At 41.6% G+C, this 15221-nt stretch overlaps 1 protein-coding gene across 3 annotated transcripts; it reads left to right on the forward strand.

The window, feature by feature from the left end:
• The first annotated feature begins 861 nt into the window (after nucleotides 1–861).
• LOC309350347 (CD209 antigen-like protein C) lies at nucleotides 862–14198 on the forward strand. 3 transcript variants are annotated; one of them, XM_081877368.1, is made up of 7 exons: nucleotides 862–1199; nucleotides 2587–2685; nucleotides 3740–3838; nucleotides 4851–4937; nucleotides 11063–11214; nucleotides 12272–12384; nucleotides 13839–14198. In XM_081877368.1, exons 1-7 carry the CDS (start codon nucleotides 1175–1177, stop codon nucleotides 13987–13989), a joined length of 726 nt encoding a protein of 241 aa, XP_081733494.1. In that variant the 5' UTR covers nucleotides 862–1174; the 3' UTR covers nucleotides 13990–14198. The 3 variants fall into 3 exon arrangements, with proteins under 3 accessions (XP_081733494.1, XP_081733496.1, XP_081733495.1); XM_081877370.1 differs by lacking the exon at nucleotides 2587–2685; XM_081877369.1 differs by lacking the exon at nucleotides 3740–3838 and having other exon boundaries at nucleotides 863–1199.
• Nucleotides 14199–15221: the final 1023 nt, after the last annotated feature.

Below are 15221 nucleotides of genomic sequence, written 5' to 3' on the forward strand. Positions count from 1 at the left end.
TAATATTGGAAATGCCCCTTGAGACCCATTTTTTACTTTAAGTTGTTGTGCATTTCTACTTTGTACCAAGAAAATCCTTTACATTTGTAGGTGTGCATCTATTTTAAAATTTATGTTCCTGTAATAGGGAGATTAAGGGCAGGACAACAAAAGCAAATACTGTGAGCTTTGATGCTTGACAAGAGACTTATACTCTGGGTCTTGAAAGTTAAACACCCACCATCCAACCAATGAGTTCATAGTCTTATACTCCATGTTATAATAGCTTGTTGTTTCACAGACAAAACTGCGAGGATGGGGAAGCTAACGCCTGCAAAGAGTGCAGCCTCCCGAAGACATGCAATGTCCAGAAGACAGCTAGCGCTCAGAAAGCGTAAAGCAACAGCTGGTGGTCTGTATACAGCACAGTCATATGGGATGAGGTTTCTCATGAAGTAGAGGAATGCATGGGAAAGGGAAGTTGATGGAGAGACAGGCAGGGAGTGGAGCCAGTCAGGTTGTGCTAGGGAGGAGTGCAGAGAAAAGCACACACAACTCTTTGGGTGCCAGAGATCCACTAATCCCCATAGAAACCCCAGGATTCAGCACACTTTTTGCTGCTGTGGTGTTCCTTTACTCTGTGCAGCCAGGAATGGCTCCATCATTAGGCAGAATGAAGCAGTTGCCTCAGGTAGCAGGTGCTGTGGTGGGTAGAGATATGAAGACCACACAAGCTGCACTGCACCTCCTCAGTTAGTCTGCTGCCCCATCAGCAGCATCGAAATATCAGCCAGTGGCCAGTTCAGCCCAGCTTTTGTATGTGGAATTATGTGTATGGAGGGGGCATCTTGTCATTTGTTGGGGGGTAGGGAGAGAAAGTAATATCAAAGGCTCCTGTCTTCTGATCCAGACATTGGTCAGAAAAGTTTCCTCAAGCAGCAAGACATCTCACCTTGCTTCCTCCACCTGCTTATCCTCCCAAGTGCCCACCCCCTGAACAATGGACTTTCTCTGGCTGATGGCTGCCACAGAATATGGAAACCCTTTTTCCTGGGCTGGGAATGGTATGTTGGCTACTGATGGCTAAAGTAGAATTGTCTTTCTTCAAGCATCTCTTTTTCAGGAATTGGTTACCTTCTTCCAATCTCCAACGGGTGAAAGATTGATCATACTTGAGATTTGCATCCTTACTGTCATGACACTGCTGATATACATTCTATGTAAGTACATAATTAGCATACTTTGCAATTAATGTCACGGGCGTTCCTTCAATGCCAAAAGCATTCCAAAAAGAGATGGCAGGATCCACCTTCCATTTATCCCTTTGATCCTTCTTTTATTTCAGGGAGGGAGTTGCAGCTGTCACCCAGTGAGAGCAATGGCACTGTTTTGCTTACAATTTACAGTGGTGCCCCGCAAGACGAATGCCTCGCAAGACGGAAAACCCGCTAGACGAAAGGGTTTTCCGTTTTGGAGGTGCTTCGCAAGACGAATTTCCCTATGGGCTTGCTTCGCAAGACGAAAATGTCTTGCGAGTTTTTCCGACTTCCCCCCCCTTTCCCCCCCTTTTTCTAAGCTGCTAAGCCGCTAAGCCGCTTATCCGCTAAGCCGCTAAAAGCTGCTAAAAGCCGCTAAGCCGCTAATAGCGCTAATCTGCTAATCCGCTAATGGATTTGCTTCGCAAGACGAAAAAAACCGCTAGACGAAGAGACTCGCGGAACAGATTCTTTTCATCTTGCGAGGCACCACTGTATAAGTGAGTTCCAGAACATGGAACAGAAGCACAGGCTAACACAAGTCCCTGGGACACCCTGGACAATTCCCTTTCCCAATTGCCATTCTCTGCTCCTTTCCCAACTAATCCTCATTTGCTGAGGGAGAGCCCGCATTCCTGATCCTCGCCACCCTGCCCTCTTCTAGGGCTCCAGTCCCTTTGAAGGAAAGTGCTTGGGGGAAACAGACTGCAGATGATAAGGCCATGGCCAAAGTGGGTGGGTCCAGAGCCTACCTAAATATCAAGATATATGCAAGGCTTTTTTCAGCCGAAATTCATCAGTTCCAGGCCCTCTCAGGTGGGCTCTGTTGCCAATCTAAGGGAACAAGGGCGGCATTCATGCTGAGTTCCAGTGCCTCTTTTTTTTAGAAAAATAGCACTGGATAGATGAACAAATGGCCTATTTTCATAGCTAATTCATATTTAAAGGGCACTCAAAGTAAGCAAAGCTCAGGGGGAGGAAACCAAATGATCTAAGAATTTGCATTACAGCAGGGCATTTGGCAGCCTGGCAAATGCAAGTCCACAGGACAAAGAGGACAGGGGTATCTGGACACCCAAAATTCTAAAGCTCTCAAAGGAAGGCCAAGGCATCTGATGACAGAAGCAACAGGCCAAATTGAAACAGGACTTCAGACCAGCAGGATAGCCACTATCAAGGGCTGAGAAAATATTAATAATAGTCATAGTCATGGTTTTGTTGGTTTGATTTCTTATCTGCCTTACAAGTCAGCAATTTAAATTCAATATTAAAAGCAGTTTGAAACCAAGTATCCCCTCCACCAGACAGTCAGACATTTTAATCATTTCTTTTCTACCTACCTCCTCCTTAGATCAAAAGGAAACAAAAAAAAGAGACGAGTTTCAAATGGCAATGGATATGATTCGGACCTTTGTTGTTGGGCTTGATACAATCCATGAAGACAAGGATGGTAAGCATTTTTTAATGCACATCCTCACTTTTGCTAGACCCTGATTAATTTAACAGGCGTCAATTCCTGTAGTTCACTTTGGGATTCATATTGTGTAAGCAATACATTTATTCAATGAAACTCATCACCCAGTAGAGTTTATCACATTTCATTGCTCAGCAGGAAGAAAAGCAGATGGTTGTGATTCTCACATCCCCCCACTAGAAATGCTGTTTTTCCCCATCACACTGTTAATTCACAGTGTTTGTGCTACTGCAAGATTTTAGCACTGGCACAAGGGAACTTTGCCCCCACTTCTCCCTGCATGCCATCACCAAAGCTGCTCAGCAGGGTGGGGAACAGATTGGAGGGAAAGGGGCTGAAGATTGCATTGCGCAAGGAGAAATTCCTGCACTGACATAATGTCCTCCTTAGAATTATGTGGAATGCAACCCAGTACTCATCAGAAAAAGAGTAGTGGATAGCAGTGGATAGATGAACAAATGGCCTATTTTCATAGCTAATTCATATTTAAAGGGCACTCAAAGTAAGCAAAGCTCAGGGGGAGGAAACCAAATGAACCAAGAATTTGCATTACAGCAGGGCATTTGGCAGCCTGGCAAATGCAAGTCCACAGGACAAAGAGGACAGGGGTATCTGGACACCCAAAAATCTAAAGCTCTCAAAGGAAGGCCAAACCATCTGATGACAGAAGCAACAGGCTAAATGAAAACAGGACTTGAAATGAAAACAGACTAAATGAAATACATTTAGCTAAATGAAAATGAAATGAAAAACAGGCTAAATGAAAACAGACCAGCAGGGCAGCCTCAATCAAGGCATAGGAAACATCAATTTAAGGGTGGGGAGAAGAAAATATTAATAAAAATCATATTTATGTTTTTGTTGATTTGATTTTTTATTCACCCTTCTCTCTAAGGTCCTGGGGCACAGGTCAGCAATTTAAATTCAGTATTAAAAGCAGTTTGAAACCAAGTATCCCCTCCCCCAGGTCATCAGACCAGGGTGCTAGAAAACAATTTCTTCATTTCTTTTCTACCTACCTCCTCCTTAGATCAGAAGGAAGTGAAAAACAGAGAGGAGTTTCAAGTGGCAATGACCATGATTCGAACCTTTGTTGTTGGGATTGATTCATTCTATGAGGACAAGGATGGTAAGCATTTCATATGCACGTCCTCATGTTTGCTAGAACATTTTTAACGTAAACATATTTCAATTCCTTTTATTCACTTTCATATTGTGTGAGCGATACATATAGGAATGTCAGGAGTGCTCTGGTGGTGTTTCCTGCTTGGCAGGGGGTTGGACTCGATGGCCCTTGTGGTCTCTTCCAACTCTATGATTCTATGATTCTATCAACCATATGTCAGGAAATGAAACTCACAACCCAACAGAGTTTATCACTATTTCATTCCTCAGCAGGAAGAAAAGCTGACAGTTGTTTGTTTTGTTTTGTTTTGTTTTTTTAACATCTTTATTCAAAGTTCAAAAAGTACATAACGATATTAGCAGCAAACATGGTGAGACACAAGATTTAGCACTAGCACAAGGGAACTTTGCCCCCACTTCTCCCTGCATGCCATCACCAAAGCTGTTCTCCAGGGTGGGGAAAAATGTCAGAACAGATTGGAGGGAAAGGGGCTGAAGATTGTATTGCACAAGGAGAAATTCCTGCACTGACATAATGTCCTATTTAGTTCTATGTGAAATGCAACCCAGAATTCATCCAAAAAAGAGTTTGGGCGCCTCTATTTTCTTAGATTTCAGAAAGCATAATAGAAAACTGTAAAGTAATATTTGCATATTTCGCTTTACTGTGTGACTCAGTGGGGAATTGCTTTGTGATCCAGTGATTCCCAGCAGAAAAGGAGGACATAGGACGGGAACATTAGAGATACTTCATGAGCCAGTTTTAATATGAGAATAGGATAGTGGATTGCATGGGTCTTTGGTCTGATCCAGCTGCAGGATTCTTCTGAGGCTTTTCATTGGTGATCTCAGCCACAAAGAATCAAGTCTGTCCTCATATTCATAAGAACCCGATCCTTGAGCTCTGCTTCTTGTTTCAGGCTAGAGTGTTTAAAAATGTTTGAAAATGGTTTCTTAATATTTGCAGATTGTTATTTCAGATACTCTTTTGACTTGAACTATTTCAAATCTTTTAGACTTTGGAATACTCGCTGTAGCGCTAAACAAATCAGAGGAAATGCGGTATCTTGCCAACAAAAATGATGAACTGCAAAAAGAAATTGGTAAGATGAAGAATTGTAGTGCAGTGAGAACCTGCCCTGATTCTGCCCCAGCTGAAAGCCCCTCCTCTAGCTGAAAACTCTTAGAGCCAGAACAGAGTACTGCAGTCCTTTGCATGGGGTCACCCTAGAGAAACATCAGAGATATTTATTATTATTTTTTAATGATTTTTATTAATTTTCAGCACAAATACAATTTTATCCAAATTTTCACAAATTATCGCTTTTTGGACTTCCTTCAGCTTCTCTGCCAATCATCCATATTTACCTGTCAATTACACATTTCTTCTGTTTAGTATTGCCATTAGTTTCCCCTCCCGCTTCTATTTCTTTTAACAATACATCTCAAATTTCACAGTGCTTCTTGGAACCCTGATAGTGTTGTTTGCACATCACATATATTTTTCACATATTCTATAAATTTTCCCCAGTCTTCAATGAACTTTTGGTCTCGACAATATCTAATTTTCCCAGTTAACTTATCCAACTCTGCATAGTCTGTCAGTTTCATTCTCCATTCTTCTAGCGTCGGTATTTCCTCTTGTTTCCATTTCTGGGCCAATAAAATTCTTGCTGCTGTAACTGCATATTGGAAAAGTTTACAGTCCTTTCTTCTTATTTCCTTTCCTGTAATCCCTAAAAGAAAAGCTTCTGGTTTCTTTACAAATGTATATTTAAATATCTTTTTCAATTCATTATATATCATCTCCCAGAAACCTTTCAGTTTCTTACAATCCCCCCACATATGATCATAGAATCATAGAGTTGGAAGAGACCACAAGGGCCATCGAGTCCAACCCCCTGCCAAGCAGGAAACACCATCAGAGCACTCCTGACATATGGTTGTCAAGCCTCTGCTTAAAGACCTCCAAAGAAGGAGACTCCACCACACTCCTTGGCAGCAAATTCCACTGTCAAACCAAACAGCTCTTACTGTCAGGAAGTTCTTCCTAATGTTTAGGTGGAATCTTTTTTCTTGTAGTTTGGAACCATTGCTCCGTGTCCGCTTCTCTGGAGCAGCAGAAAACAACCTTTCTCCCTCCTCTATGTGACACCCTTTTATATATTTGAACATGGCTATCATATCACCCCTTCACCTCCTCTTCTCCAGGCTAAACATGCCCAGCTCCCTTAGCCGGTCCTCATAAGGCATCGTTTCCAGGCCTTGGACCATTTTGGTTGCCCTCCTCTGGACACATTCCAGTTTGTCAGTGTCCTTCTTGAACTGTAGTGCCCAGAACTGGACACAGTACTCCAGGTGAGGTCTGACCAGAGCAGAATACAGTGGCACTATTACTTCCCTTGATCTAGATGCTATACTCCTATTGATGCAGCCCAGAATTGCATTGGCTTTTTTAGCTGCCGCGTCACACTGTTGGCTCATGTCAAGTTTGTGGTCACCAAGACGCCTAGATCCTTTTCACATGTACTGCTCTCAAGCCAGGTGTCACCCATCTTGTATTTGTGCCTCTCATTTTTTTTGCCCAAGTGCAATACTTTACATTTCTCCCTGTTAAAATTCATCTTGTTTGTTTTGCCCCAGTTCTTTAATCTGTCAAGGTCATTTTGAGGTGTGATCCTGTCCTCTGGGGTGTTAGCCACCCCTCCCAGTTTAGTGTCATCTGCAAATTTGATCAGGATGCCCTTGAGTCCATCATCCAAGTCATTGATAAAGATGTTGAATAAGATCGGGCCCAAGACAGAACCCTGTGGCACCCCACTAGTCACTCTTCTCCAGGATGAAAAGGAACCATTGATGAGCACCCTTTGGGTTCGGTCAGTCAGCCAGTTACAAATCCACTGAGTGGTAGCATAGTCAAGACCGCATTTTACCAGCTTCTTTACAAGAATATCATGGGGCACCTTGTCAAATGCCTTACTCAAATAGTTTTTCTTCCAAAATTTTGTAAAAATCAGTCTTGTTTCCATTAGGTGCATAGATCCTGACAATTATAAAATTTTCCCCTTGCCATCTGATCCGGATTGCTATGATCCTCCCTTTTTCATCTTTGAAGATTTGTTGAGATTTGATTTTGCTTTTAATATATAAAACTACCCCTCTTTTTTTCTCTTTATCCGAAGATACAAATTCATTTCCTAATTTTTTGTTAGTCAAGATTTTTCTATGTTTTCTTGCCACATGTGTCTCTTGTAAACATATAATGTCCAAATTTTTCTTTTTTAGAAATTGTTCAATTTTATTCTGTTTTTTCTTCTCATTCATTCCATTTATATTCCAATTCCATAATTTTAACGCCATGGTAATTCCGCTTTAATAAGTTTGGTTTACTTTTCTATAACCTTTCTACCGCTTCTCCTTCTTCTTCTTCTTCATCATCATCTGTTTTCCTTCCATTCTCTTCTTCTTCTTCCCCAGATTCCAACTCTCCTCTGGCTCCTGCTCCTCCTTCTGCACCTTTAACTTCTTCCTTCTCTACTTTCAATTCCTTGTACCTTCTCAGAAATTTTCCTGTTTCTTCTGGGCTTGTCAGTCTGTGCTTTTTACTTTTGTAAAAAACCGAAATTCCCTCTGGAAATTCCCATTTAAAATCAATGTTATTTTTCTTTAGAATCTGCACCAGTGGCCTGTATGGGTCCCTTCGTTTCAGCAATCTTATTGGTATCTCTTTAAAGATAATTATGTAGTTTCCATCTATATTCAATCTTTTCTCTCTGTTCTGCAATATCAGATTTCTCATTTCTCTATCCTTGAAAGTTATTAAGCAGTCACCTGGAAATTTTCTTGCTTTGGTTGTTCTAACTCTCATTCTGAATGCACTTTGTACTGTTTTTGACACCTCTTCTATTGCTAACTCCAGCCACTGTGCTAATTCTGTTATCAATCTTTCTTTGATATTTTCCATCTGAATCTCCGGCACGGCTCTCAGCCTCAGATTAACTTCCCACTGTCTCAGTTCGTTCATGGCGATCGCATCTTTAATTTCTTCCTGTGATTTATTTAGTTCTGACATCTCCACCCTGATCCTCTCTTCCTCTCGCTTCACTTCCTTCATTTCCAATTTTGTCTTCTTCATCCCCTCCTCTAAAGATAGTGTTCTCTTAGATACATCTTTTATTTGCCCTTTAAGTTCATTAACTGTCTCATCAGTTTTTTTGTCCATTTTCCCAATCTTATTATCAACTTGTTCTAATTTAGTTTCTAAATTCTTCTCACTTTGCTTAATTCAGCAAACATTTTCAAAATTTCTGCTTTGAAATCTGCTTCTTGTTTAGAAGCCCTCCTATCTGTTGTGGACCCCCTTTCCATCCCTTTCTTCTGCTGGTGTGTCATCTTATAAAAATTATCAGATTATCTCCACAACACCGTTTTATAAGACCACCAGCCACCCTAAAAACAAATCCAACAAATGTCCCAAATTACAGAAATTCAGTTTCTAAATATTGGTCAAGTCCAATTTTATCTTTTGTTCGGGTTTCTGATTTGTAGTTTATAGTTTGTAAATTGTCTATTTTCTATTTTCAGCCCAACCGTAAATTTAACTATTGAAAAGCAGTAAAAAAGCAAAACTATTTAAAAGGAGTAGAGGACCAAAACAGGGGCCGGAATATGACCAATTCTTCTTGCCACCAATTAGGCTAAATCCTTATTCAGCTAATCTTCTGAAATTCCTTTGTACCGTTTGTAATCCAATTATATTTAGTTATATGTTTGGCAAGCACAAAAATTCCCTCAAAAAAAGAAGAAAAAAGAGAACAAAGCACTCCCTCCAAATTAATCCAGAAAGTCCCAAAACCCAACAGTTATTCTTCAGTAACAGTGAAATAATAATAAATAGTAATAATAATAAAAAACTGGTAATAAACAAATGATCCGAGAGCCAATTCAGAAGTTTAAGTCTGCATTAGATCCATATTCCAAAATCAATCCAAGTATCGAACCAAAATTCCCAGAGCGAAACTCCAAAATCGCCAATGTAGGAAGAAAACAGGAAATTCCAAATGTAAACAGGAGCCAAAGTCTCTTTCCAATTATAATCAGTCTTTCAATGAGAAGATCTTAGAAAATAAATAAATTGTAGTGATATATTCCATCCACTAGGGGTCATAAATCCAAATCTGAGAAACGTTAAAAATACTCCAACTAAATAGAAGTTTTCCCAAGTCCAAATAACAGTAATTTTGTTTGGCTAGGGTCCCTAATATCTATTTTGTCATTAAAACTCAAAGTAAAAAAAGAAAGAAAGAAAGAAAAGCCAGATAAACAACTTTTATGCACTACCGTCGCTGTTCTGTCTTTTGTCTTTGTCACTACTTTTAAAAATGCCAATGGCGTCGGAAGCTCATTTTCCGCTACACAATTCTTTGTATTTTAAAACCAAAAGTAAGCAGGAGCTTCGATCTTTCTTTTACCCTCCGTTACATCAAAAGATTGTCAATTTTCAAAATAGTATCTCTCTGTTCCGCCTTTAACTTAGTAGTCTTTTATTTCTTTGTAGCTCCGTAAGGAGATACTTTTAAAAAGAAACAAGTTAAAGGATAGAAAGCAACAGTAACTGCTAGCGGCAACTCACTTTCCTTTTCCCAGCTCTGTGTAAAGCGCTGCTTCTGAGCTGATTCCAAATGACAGCTGAACTCCGTAATCTTCTCTCTTTTTCCCCCGAATCCTTCCTTTATTAACCACCATCCAATCTGTAATTTTTAGGTCCGAATTCCTTATATTTGAGAGCGGAGTGCTTTCCCTGCAAGCTCAGGGCTTCGCTATTCGGCTGTAGACAATGGCTTCCCTTAGCCCGCGATCCCCGCTCCGCCGTACTCTTTGCTCCTTTTTGGAGTTACCTGATGGCCGGGCGGGTAGCTTTTGGCGTCGCCGGGAACCTGACTCTCTGGACACCCTCCAGAGATTAAATTTAGGGGCTACTGCACCCTGTAGACCCTTTCCTTGTCCGAAATAGCACAAGATTTGCCTCCCGGCAAAATCCCCGGTTGCGGGAGGATCGCGCTCCACCGGAAGTTCCGAAACATCCGAGATATTTAGTTCAGTTCTCCTGAACTTTTGAATTTATTTAGCCTCTATGGTTATGAAAGAAAAGACTGTCATTCTTTCCTATAATAGAGACAATCAAAACAGGTCAGCTAAAAGACCTGACCTTTATTATTTTCACCCATGCAGAGACAATCAAAAGAGGTCAACTGAAAGGGCATGCAGGGCCAATTGTGTCAATGGCCCAAGCCAAGGCAGGGGGTCTTCTGGGTAGTTACACCCACCCAGTGGCACTCCCTCCCACCAGATCTCAAGGGGGGGAAAGAACTATCTTACTCTCAGAAGACATCTGAAGGCAGCCCTGTTCAGGCAGGTTTTATATGGTTGGTGTTCAATTGTGTTTTAATTTTTTGGAATTCGCCCAGAGTGGTTGGGGGGAACCCAGTCAGATGGGCAGCATATGAATAACAACAACAACAACAACAACAACAACAACAACAACAGGCAGCATATTATTATTATTATTATTATTATTATTATTATTATTATTATTATTCGGATGTTCCAGAGATCAGCCAAAGCTCAGCAGGAGCACCAGTCAGATCAGCTGGAAAATCCCCCAGAGCCATTTGGAAGCCCACTGGATCCATCCTGTCAGCTCAGGCAGGGAGAATGCTTTGCAGCAAACCAGATGGTAAACCAGCAGAATCCCTCATCTGTCCCAGTTGCCCAATGCCAGCACCACACACACTAGATTCCTGCCCCCTCTGCAACTGAACAGAGGGCCTGGAAAGAGAAAGAGAATTTGGATAAACCACAACTACTCCCCCTTCCCAACCTTCAAGTCTGCCCTGATTCTCCCCTGAGTATCCAGGTGGAAACAAGTAGGTGAGGTTCTTGACTGTGCTCCCTGTTCCAGCTATGCCCACCCAGGTATTTACTGCACCATCAACATGGGTTGAAGAGATAATGTTGTTCTTGTTTTAAAATTTCTGAGCTTCCCAGATGAATATATGTTACCATGCGGCGACAGAAATGAACTTAACAAAAATAATTGAAATCTGCACAGGCATACAAGGTGGTTCCCATTAAATTCCCTATCTTGAATTTGAATTTTAAGCTGAAATTGAATTCACTATTTTGTTTTCTTTTTCTCTTCTTCCTCCATATCTGGCTTAACTCAAAGACCACCTTATTGGTAACTTGAATGGTGGTTGGCTTATATATCAAAGGACAATGTATTTCCTTTCTCCTGACCATTCTTCATGGGCTGATTCACAAAAAAGATGTGAGAGGGAAGGTGCCAAGCTAATTTCTGTGGAAACAAGGGAAGAACAGGTGAGCATCAAAGCTAAGTATAGGAAAGGTAGGGGATCTCCTTGAGTCAAAGGGTTCTTATCATTATCCATTTAAGAAGGTTACATCTACCTGTATGCAGCCAAGACAACAACTCCATCAGTCAAGCCAAGGGGTGGGTGGGGCAGGGAGGAGCTGCTACCATCTGGGACTCAATAAGGTTTCTTGGAGCTGCTGAGCTCTAATAGAATGAAGCTGGCAGTCGGGATGGAGATCTTGGAGGAGGAGGAGGAGGAAGAGGAGGAAGAGGAGGAGGAGGAGATACTTCAGAGGCATCTATCTCTTGGATTCTCTATAAATTCTTCCTCTGCTCTTTGAGATGTATTGAGTGCTTAGAAACAAACGTTTCCCTCACCACGCTAACCTTCTGGCAGGAGAGTATCATGGAGATGACTCTAGAGGAGCTTGCAAGGTATATCCCTCTCCCAGCCCCTTAGCCCTGGCACAGGGCCTACTGGGGTGCTGCAGGGCACAGACATGGGTGAGACCCCATCGCCATGTCATCAAGCATACCACAACCGGACTGATTCCAGTGTCTCTGGAACCAACCATCAAACATGGATGCAGAAATTGGAGTATTTGACACACAGGTCACTGTCCTGCTAGGTGGTTCCAAGACCAACTGTTCTCTGGCACAGTCATTTACAGTATCTGGAAATTATAACTCTGTGTCATGACTGGAATACATATGTAGCCAGTCTTGGTGAGGGCATGTGAAATTACCCTCCACTACAATATTTCCTCTTTGGGATGCTTCCTTGATTCCATCATCATAATCACCATCATAATTTTGTTCAGGGGACCAATACCACATCCAATGTAAAAAATATTTATTGGTGATGGGCATACAATGTATAATTTTGATCACTGCTTCCCCCCAAAATTTGTATTGGGTCTTCAACTGTGACACCTGCTTCTTTTAAAATGTGTGGGGTTTTTTTTATGCCTGTTGAATTTCTGTAAAGGGCTATAGTCTCCCAGGGAAAGGGACATTGTCTTAAAAGATTTTATTTGTTCTTTCTCAACACCCCTACTCCAGTATTTTATAAACAGGCAAGTACAAAAGAGCCAGAGGTTTTTTTGGTTTGGAGTCTTTAAAGACCCGGCAACAAAGAAATGGAGATGGCTGGCAGGAATAGACGCTTTAGTCACGTAAGTTTCTGCAGAAACATTTGTTAATGGCATGCATTCCAAAAAGTTGCAGATTCTGTTTACATAATTGATTCTTTCCCTTTCCAAATATATTTTGCCATGCAATTTTCTCTACTACCAAAGATCTACATATGTACTCCTCCACATCATTATCCAGGTGAATGAATGGTGCTCTTCACTACGTTGGAGAGGCAGGATGCTTCTCTTAGTGAATGCAGTGATTTGCAAGAGGCTGAAGGCATACTTTAAAATGGTATGTGCTGCTTAGATCAGCTTCAAAAGGACTTGCAGGAACGTAATGCTGAGGAACACGGTCAGCTGGCAGTTTAAGACAGTTCATGGCTCCCTTTAAGTATCTAAAAACTCTTTTCAGCTTGTGTTGATGGATGTACAAGGTCAGAGTAAGATCTCACTCATCCACAGCTTGGTAGTAGAACAGAAAACTGGACTGGCATTTATTACCAAGACTAGATTAACAGAGGGCTGCTTTCAATTTTGCAAGGTCTCCTGGAACAAAATCCAATGACATACATCTCTATTAAGATGCACCCAATACCAACCACGGATCCTTTTTTGGCAAAGGCACAGAGTAAACTTTACAAACCCTGTATGCCAGTGGTTACCAGTTAGCTAAGTACTGCAGACCCTCACCCAAACATCTCATGGGAGTAAAAAAAACACCTACTACACCATTACTACTAAAATCAATTTAATAGATTCACAGAGAGCTAAAAACGAGGGAGTTATAGAATACATTTATCACAGAATTTCAGTGCTGTGTAGTGGGACTTGATTCAGTATACAATGGACACTGGAGAATGCAAGTGACAATAAGAGTGAGGCTAGGGTGATACCTTTGTCAACTATGGATAACTGATTAAAGTAATCTTAGAATCATCATGTTAGATTTAGATAAGATATATATGTGAGAGATATCATATCATTTCAATCAACCCTATAATGGCTTTGTGGTTATAGATTATATTTTGTAATTCATCTGAGTACATAGCCATTTTTGTTTCTGTATAGTGTCACTGCTCTCCTCATGCATCGAGTGGGTGATGGATGTGAAAGGAGAGAGGGCCAGTTCTGTTGCAGAAATGGAAATCCTGGCAATAGCAGAAGTACTGCATTGGATACTTCCCAAACGAAATTGACTGAAAGTTCTTGTGTGTACCAAAGAGCCTTCAAAGATGACACCTTCACTTTTTTGTAGTTTCCTATGAGAAATCATTTCATGTTTAAAAGAAAAGAGACAGTCTTGACCCACAGTTGTTGTTGTTGTTTTCCTTACATGGTTAGAATTCTAAAGCCGGGGAGAAAAATCCATCCCAATTGTGGGTGGATGTTAAGAGAGAAAGAGCTGAACATCTTTTTAATGGTAGAAGGCACGGGGAGCGCGTAAGGAAGTAGACATCCATTCTTGATTGATCAGTGCTGCTCTTTCTTTTCAGGTACTGGAAAAGAGGTGAGCCTAAACATCCACAGCAAAACCACTGTGCTGCAATAGGCCTTGATTGCGGTGTGGATTGTTGGATGGCATTACACTGTGAGCAACGCATAGGGTACATATGTAAAAAGGTGCCTGATGATGCTTGGCTCTAAGAAGATGAATGAAACTGGATCTCATGATCACTACACAAAAACAAAACCAAGAGATCACCCCACCTCACTGTTTTAATGCACAATCCACACTGCCATCTAGATTATAGGACTCTATGGCATCAGCACTCAAAAACACCTTGAAAAGACCTTATTCTACAAACTCAAATGTAGATGGCTACAAAAATAAAGAATGGAAGCATCCAGTCATAGCCTGTTTTCTGTTTAATGTATTTATTTGCAATGCATACCAATATTTGTTTCCTTACTTTGTGTGTTTGATGTCCCATTGCCTCTTCTGATCTCCATGGTCGCTACCTTACAAGGCACATAAGGACAACCAAGCATGCCAGCCAATGAGAATGGGGGCCACCCAGCACCCGGTGTCCCCTTCTAGCAGACTAATCACAAATATAATTTTGGCTTTATCACTGGGAAATTCCAGAGCCATGACTCTCATATAGGGATAACATTGGGCAACAAACACAATGAACTTCTCTTGATTTCTGTCAGAGGCTTTATGCTGTCAAGCCGGCATAGATAAAACTCTGGGCTCACGGCCAGTTCCAATCTATTTGATTTATTGACAAAGTACAAAAGTACATCTCCAGTGCTTCAGAGCATGTCCGACCCTTCCGGCACAGTTGCCGCGTCTGCTTTCTTTTTCCTTTTTTTTACCCAACATGCAAGTCTGCGGAAACCACGCCCCTGACTTCCTCTGTTTACAGAATGACTGGTTCCAGGCTCATCCTCCTCCCTCCCTGCCTCTGGCTCACTGTCAGGCAACAGACTGCTAATGATCTCTTTCGGCTCTCTATAAGTGCTGGTTTCTCCCCTTAAATCTTTCCCCGTTTGCCTCTCCCTGACATCCACCCCCTCCTCAAAGGCCCCCTCCCGCTCAGGAGACCCGACTGTAACCATATCTCTTTCCTCTGGGGTGGTAGGGGAGAAGCCAGCAAAACTACTGGGAAACCTTCGAATTCCTCTTTGTCGTCTGTTGTTTAGAACACTTGTTGAAAGGACCTACCCTTGCTTTTGGGTTTGTCAGGGGGGAAACTGTGGAACTCCTCCACCAGTTCCTTCTCGGAAATCCTGTCTTCCAGGACCCAGGTATTCTCTGATGTCAGGGCTCCTTCCCAAGCCACCAAATATTCCAAATTCTCCCTTCTCCAACGAGAGTCCAGTATTTCCATAACCTCGTTGCACTGCTCCCTTTCCTCCATTTTGGGTGGTGG

The sequence above is a fragment of the Podarcis erhardii genome (assembly GCF_964252035.2).
Source record: "Podarcis erhardii genome assembly, chromosome: 9".
NCBI classification, from domain to species: domain Eukaryota; kingdom Metazoa; phylum Chordata; class Lepidosauria; order Squamata; family Lacertidae; genus Podarcis; species Podarcis erhardii.

Coding starts and splice junctions, on each gene's coding strand:
- LOC309350347 (XM_081877368.1), top strand. CDS start 1,175: ATGACACTGCTGATATACATTCTAT. Junction 3,839..4,850: donor ATTCTATGAGGACAAGGATG/GTAAGCATTTCA, acceptor CAAATCTTTTAG/ACTTTGGAATACTCGCTGTA. Junction 12,385..13,838: donor GGAATAGACGCTTTAGTCAC/GTAAGTTTCTGC, acceptor CTTTCTTTTCAG/GTACTGGAAAAGAGGTGAGC.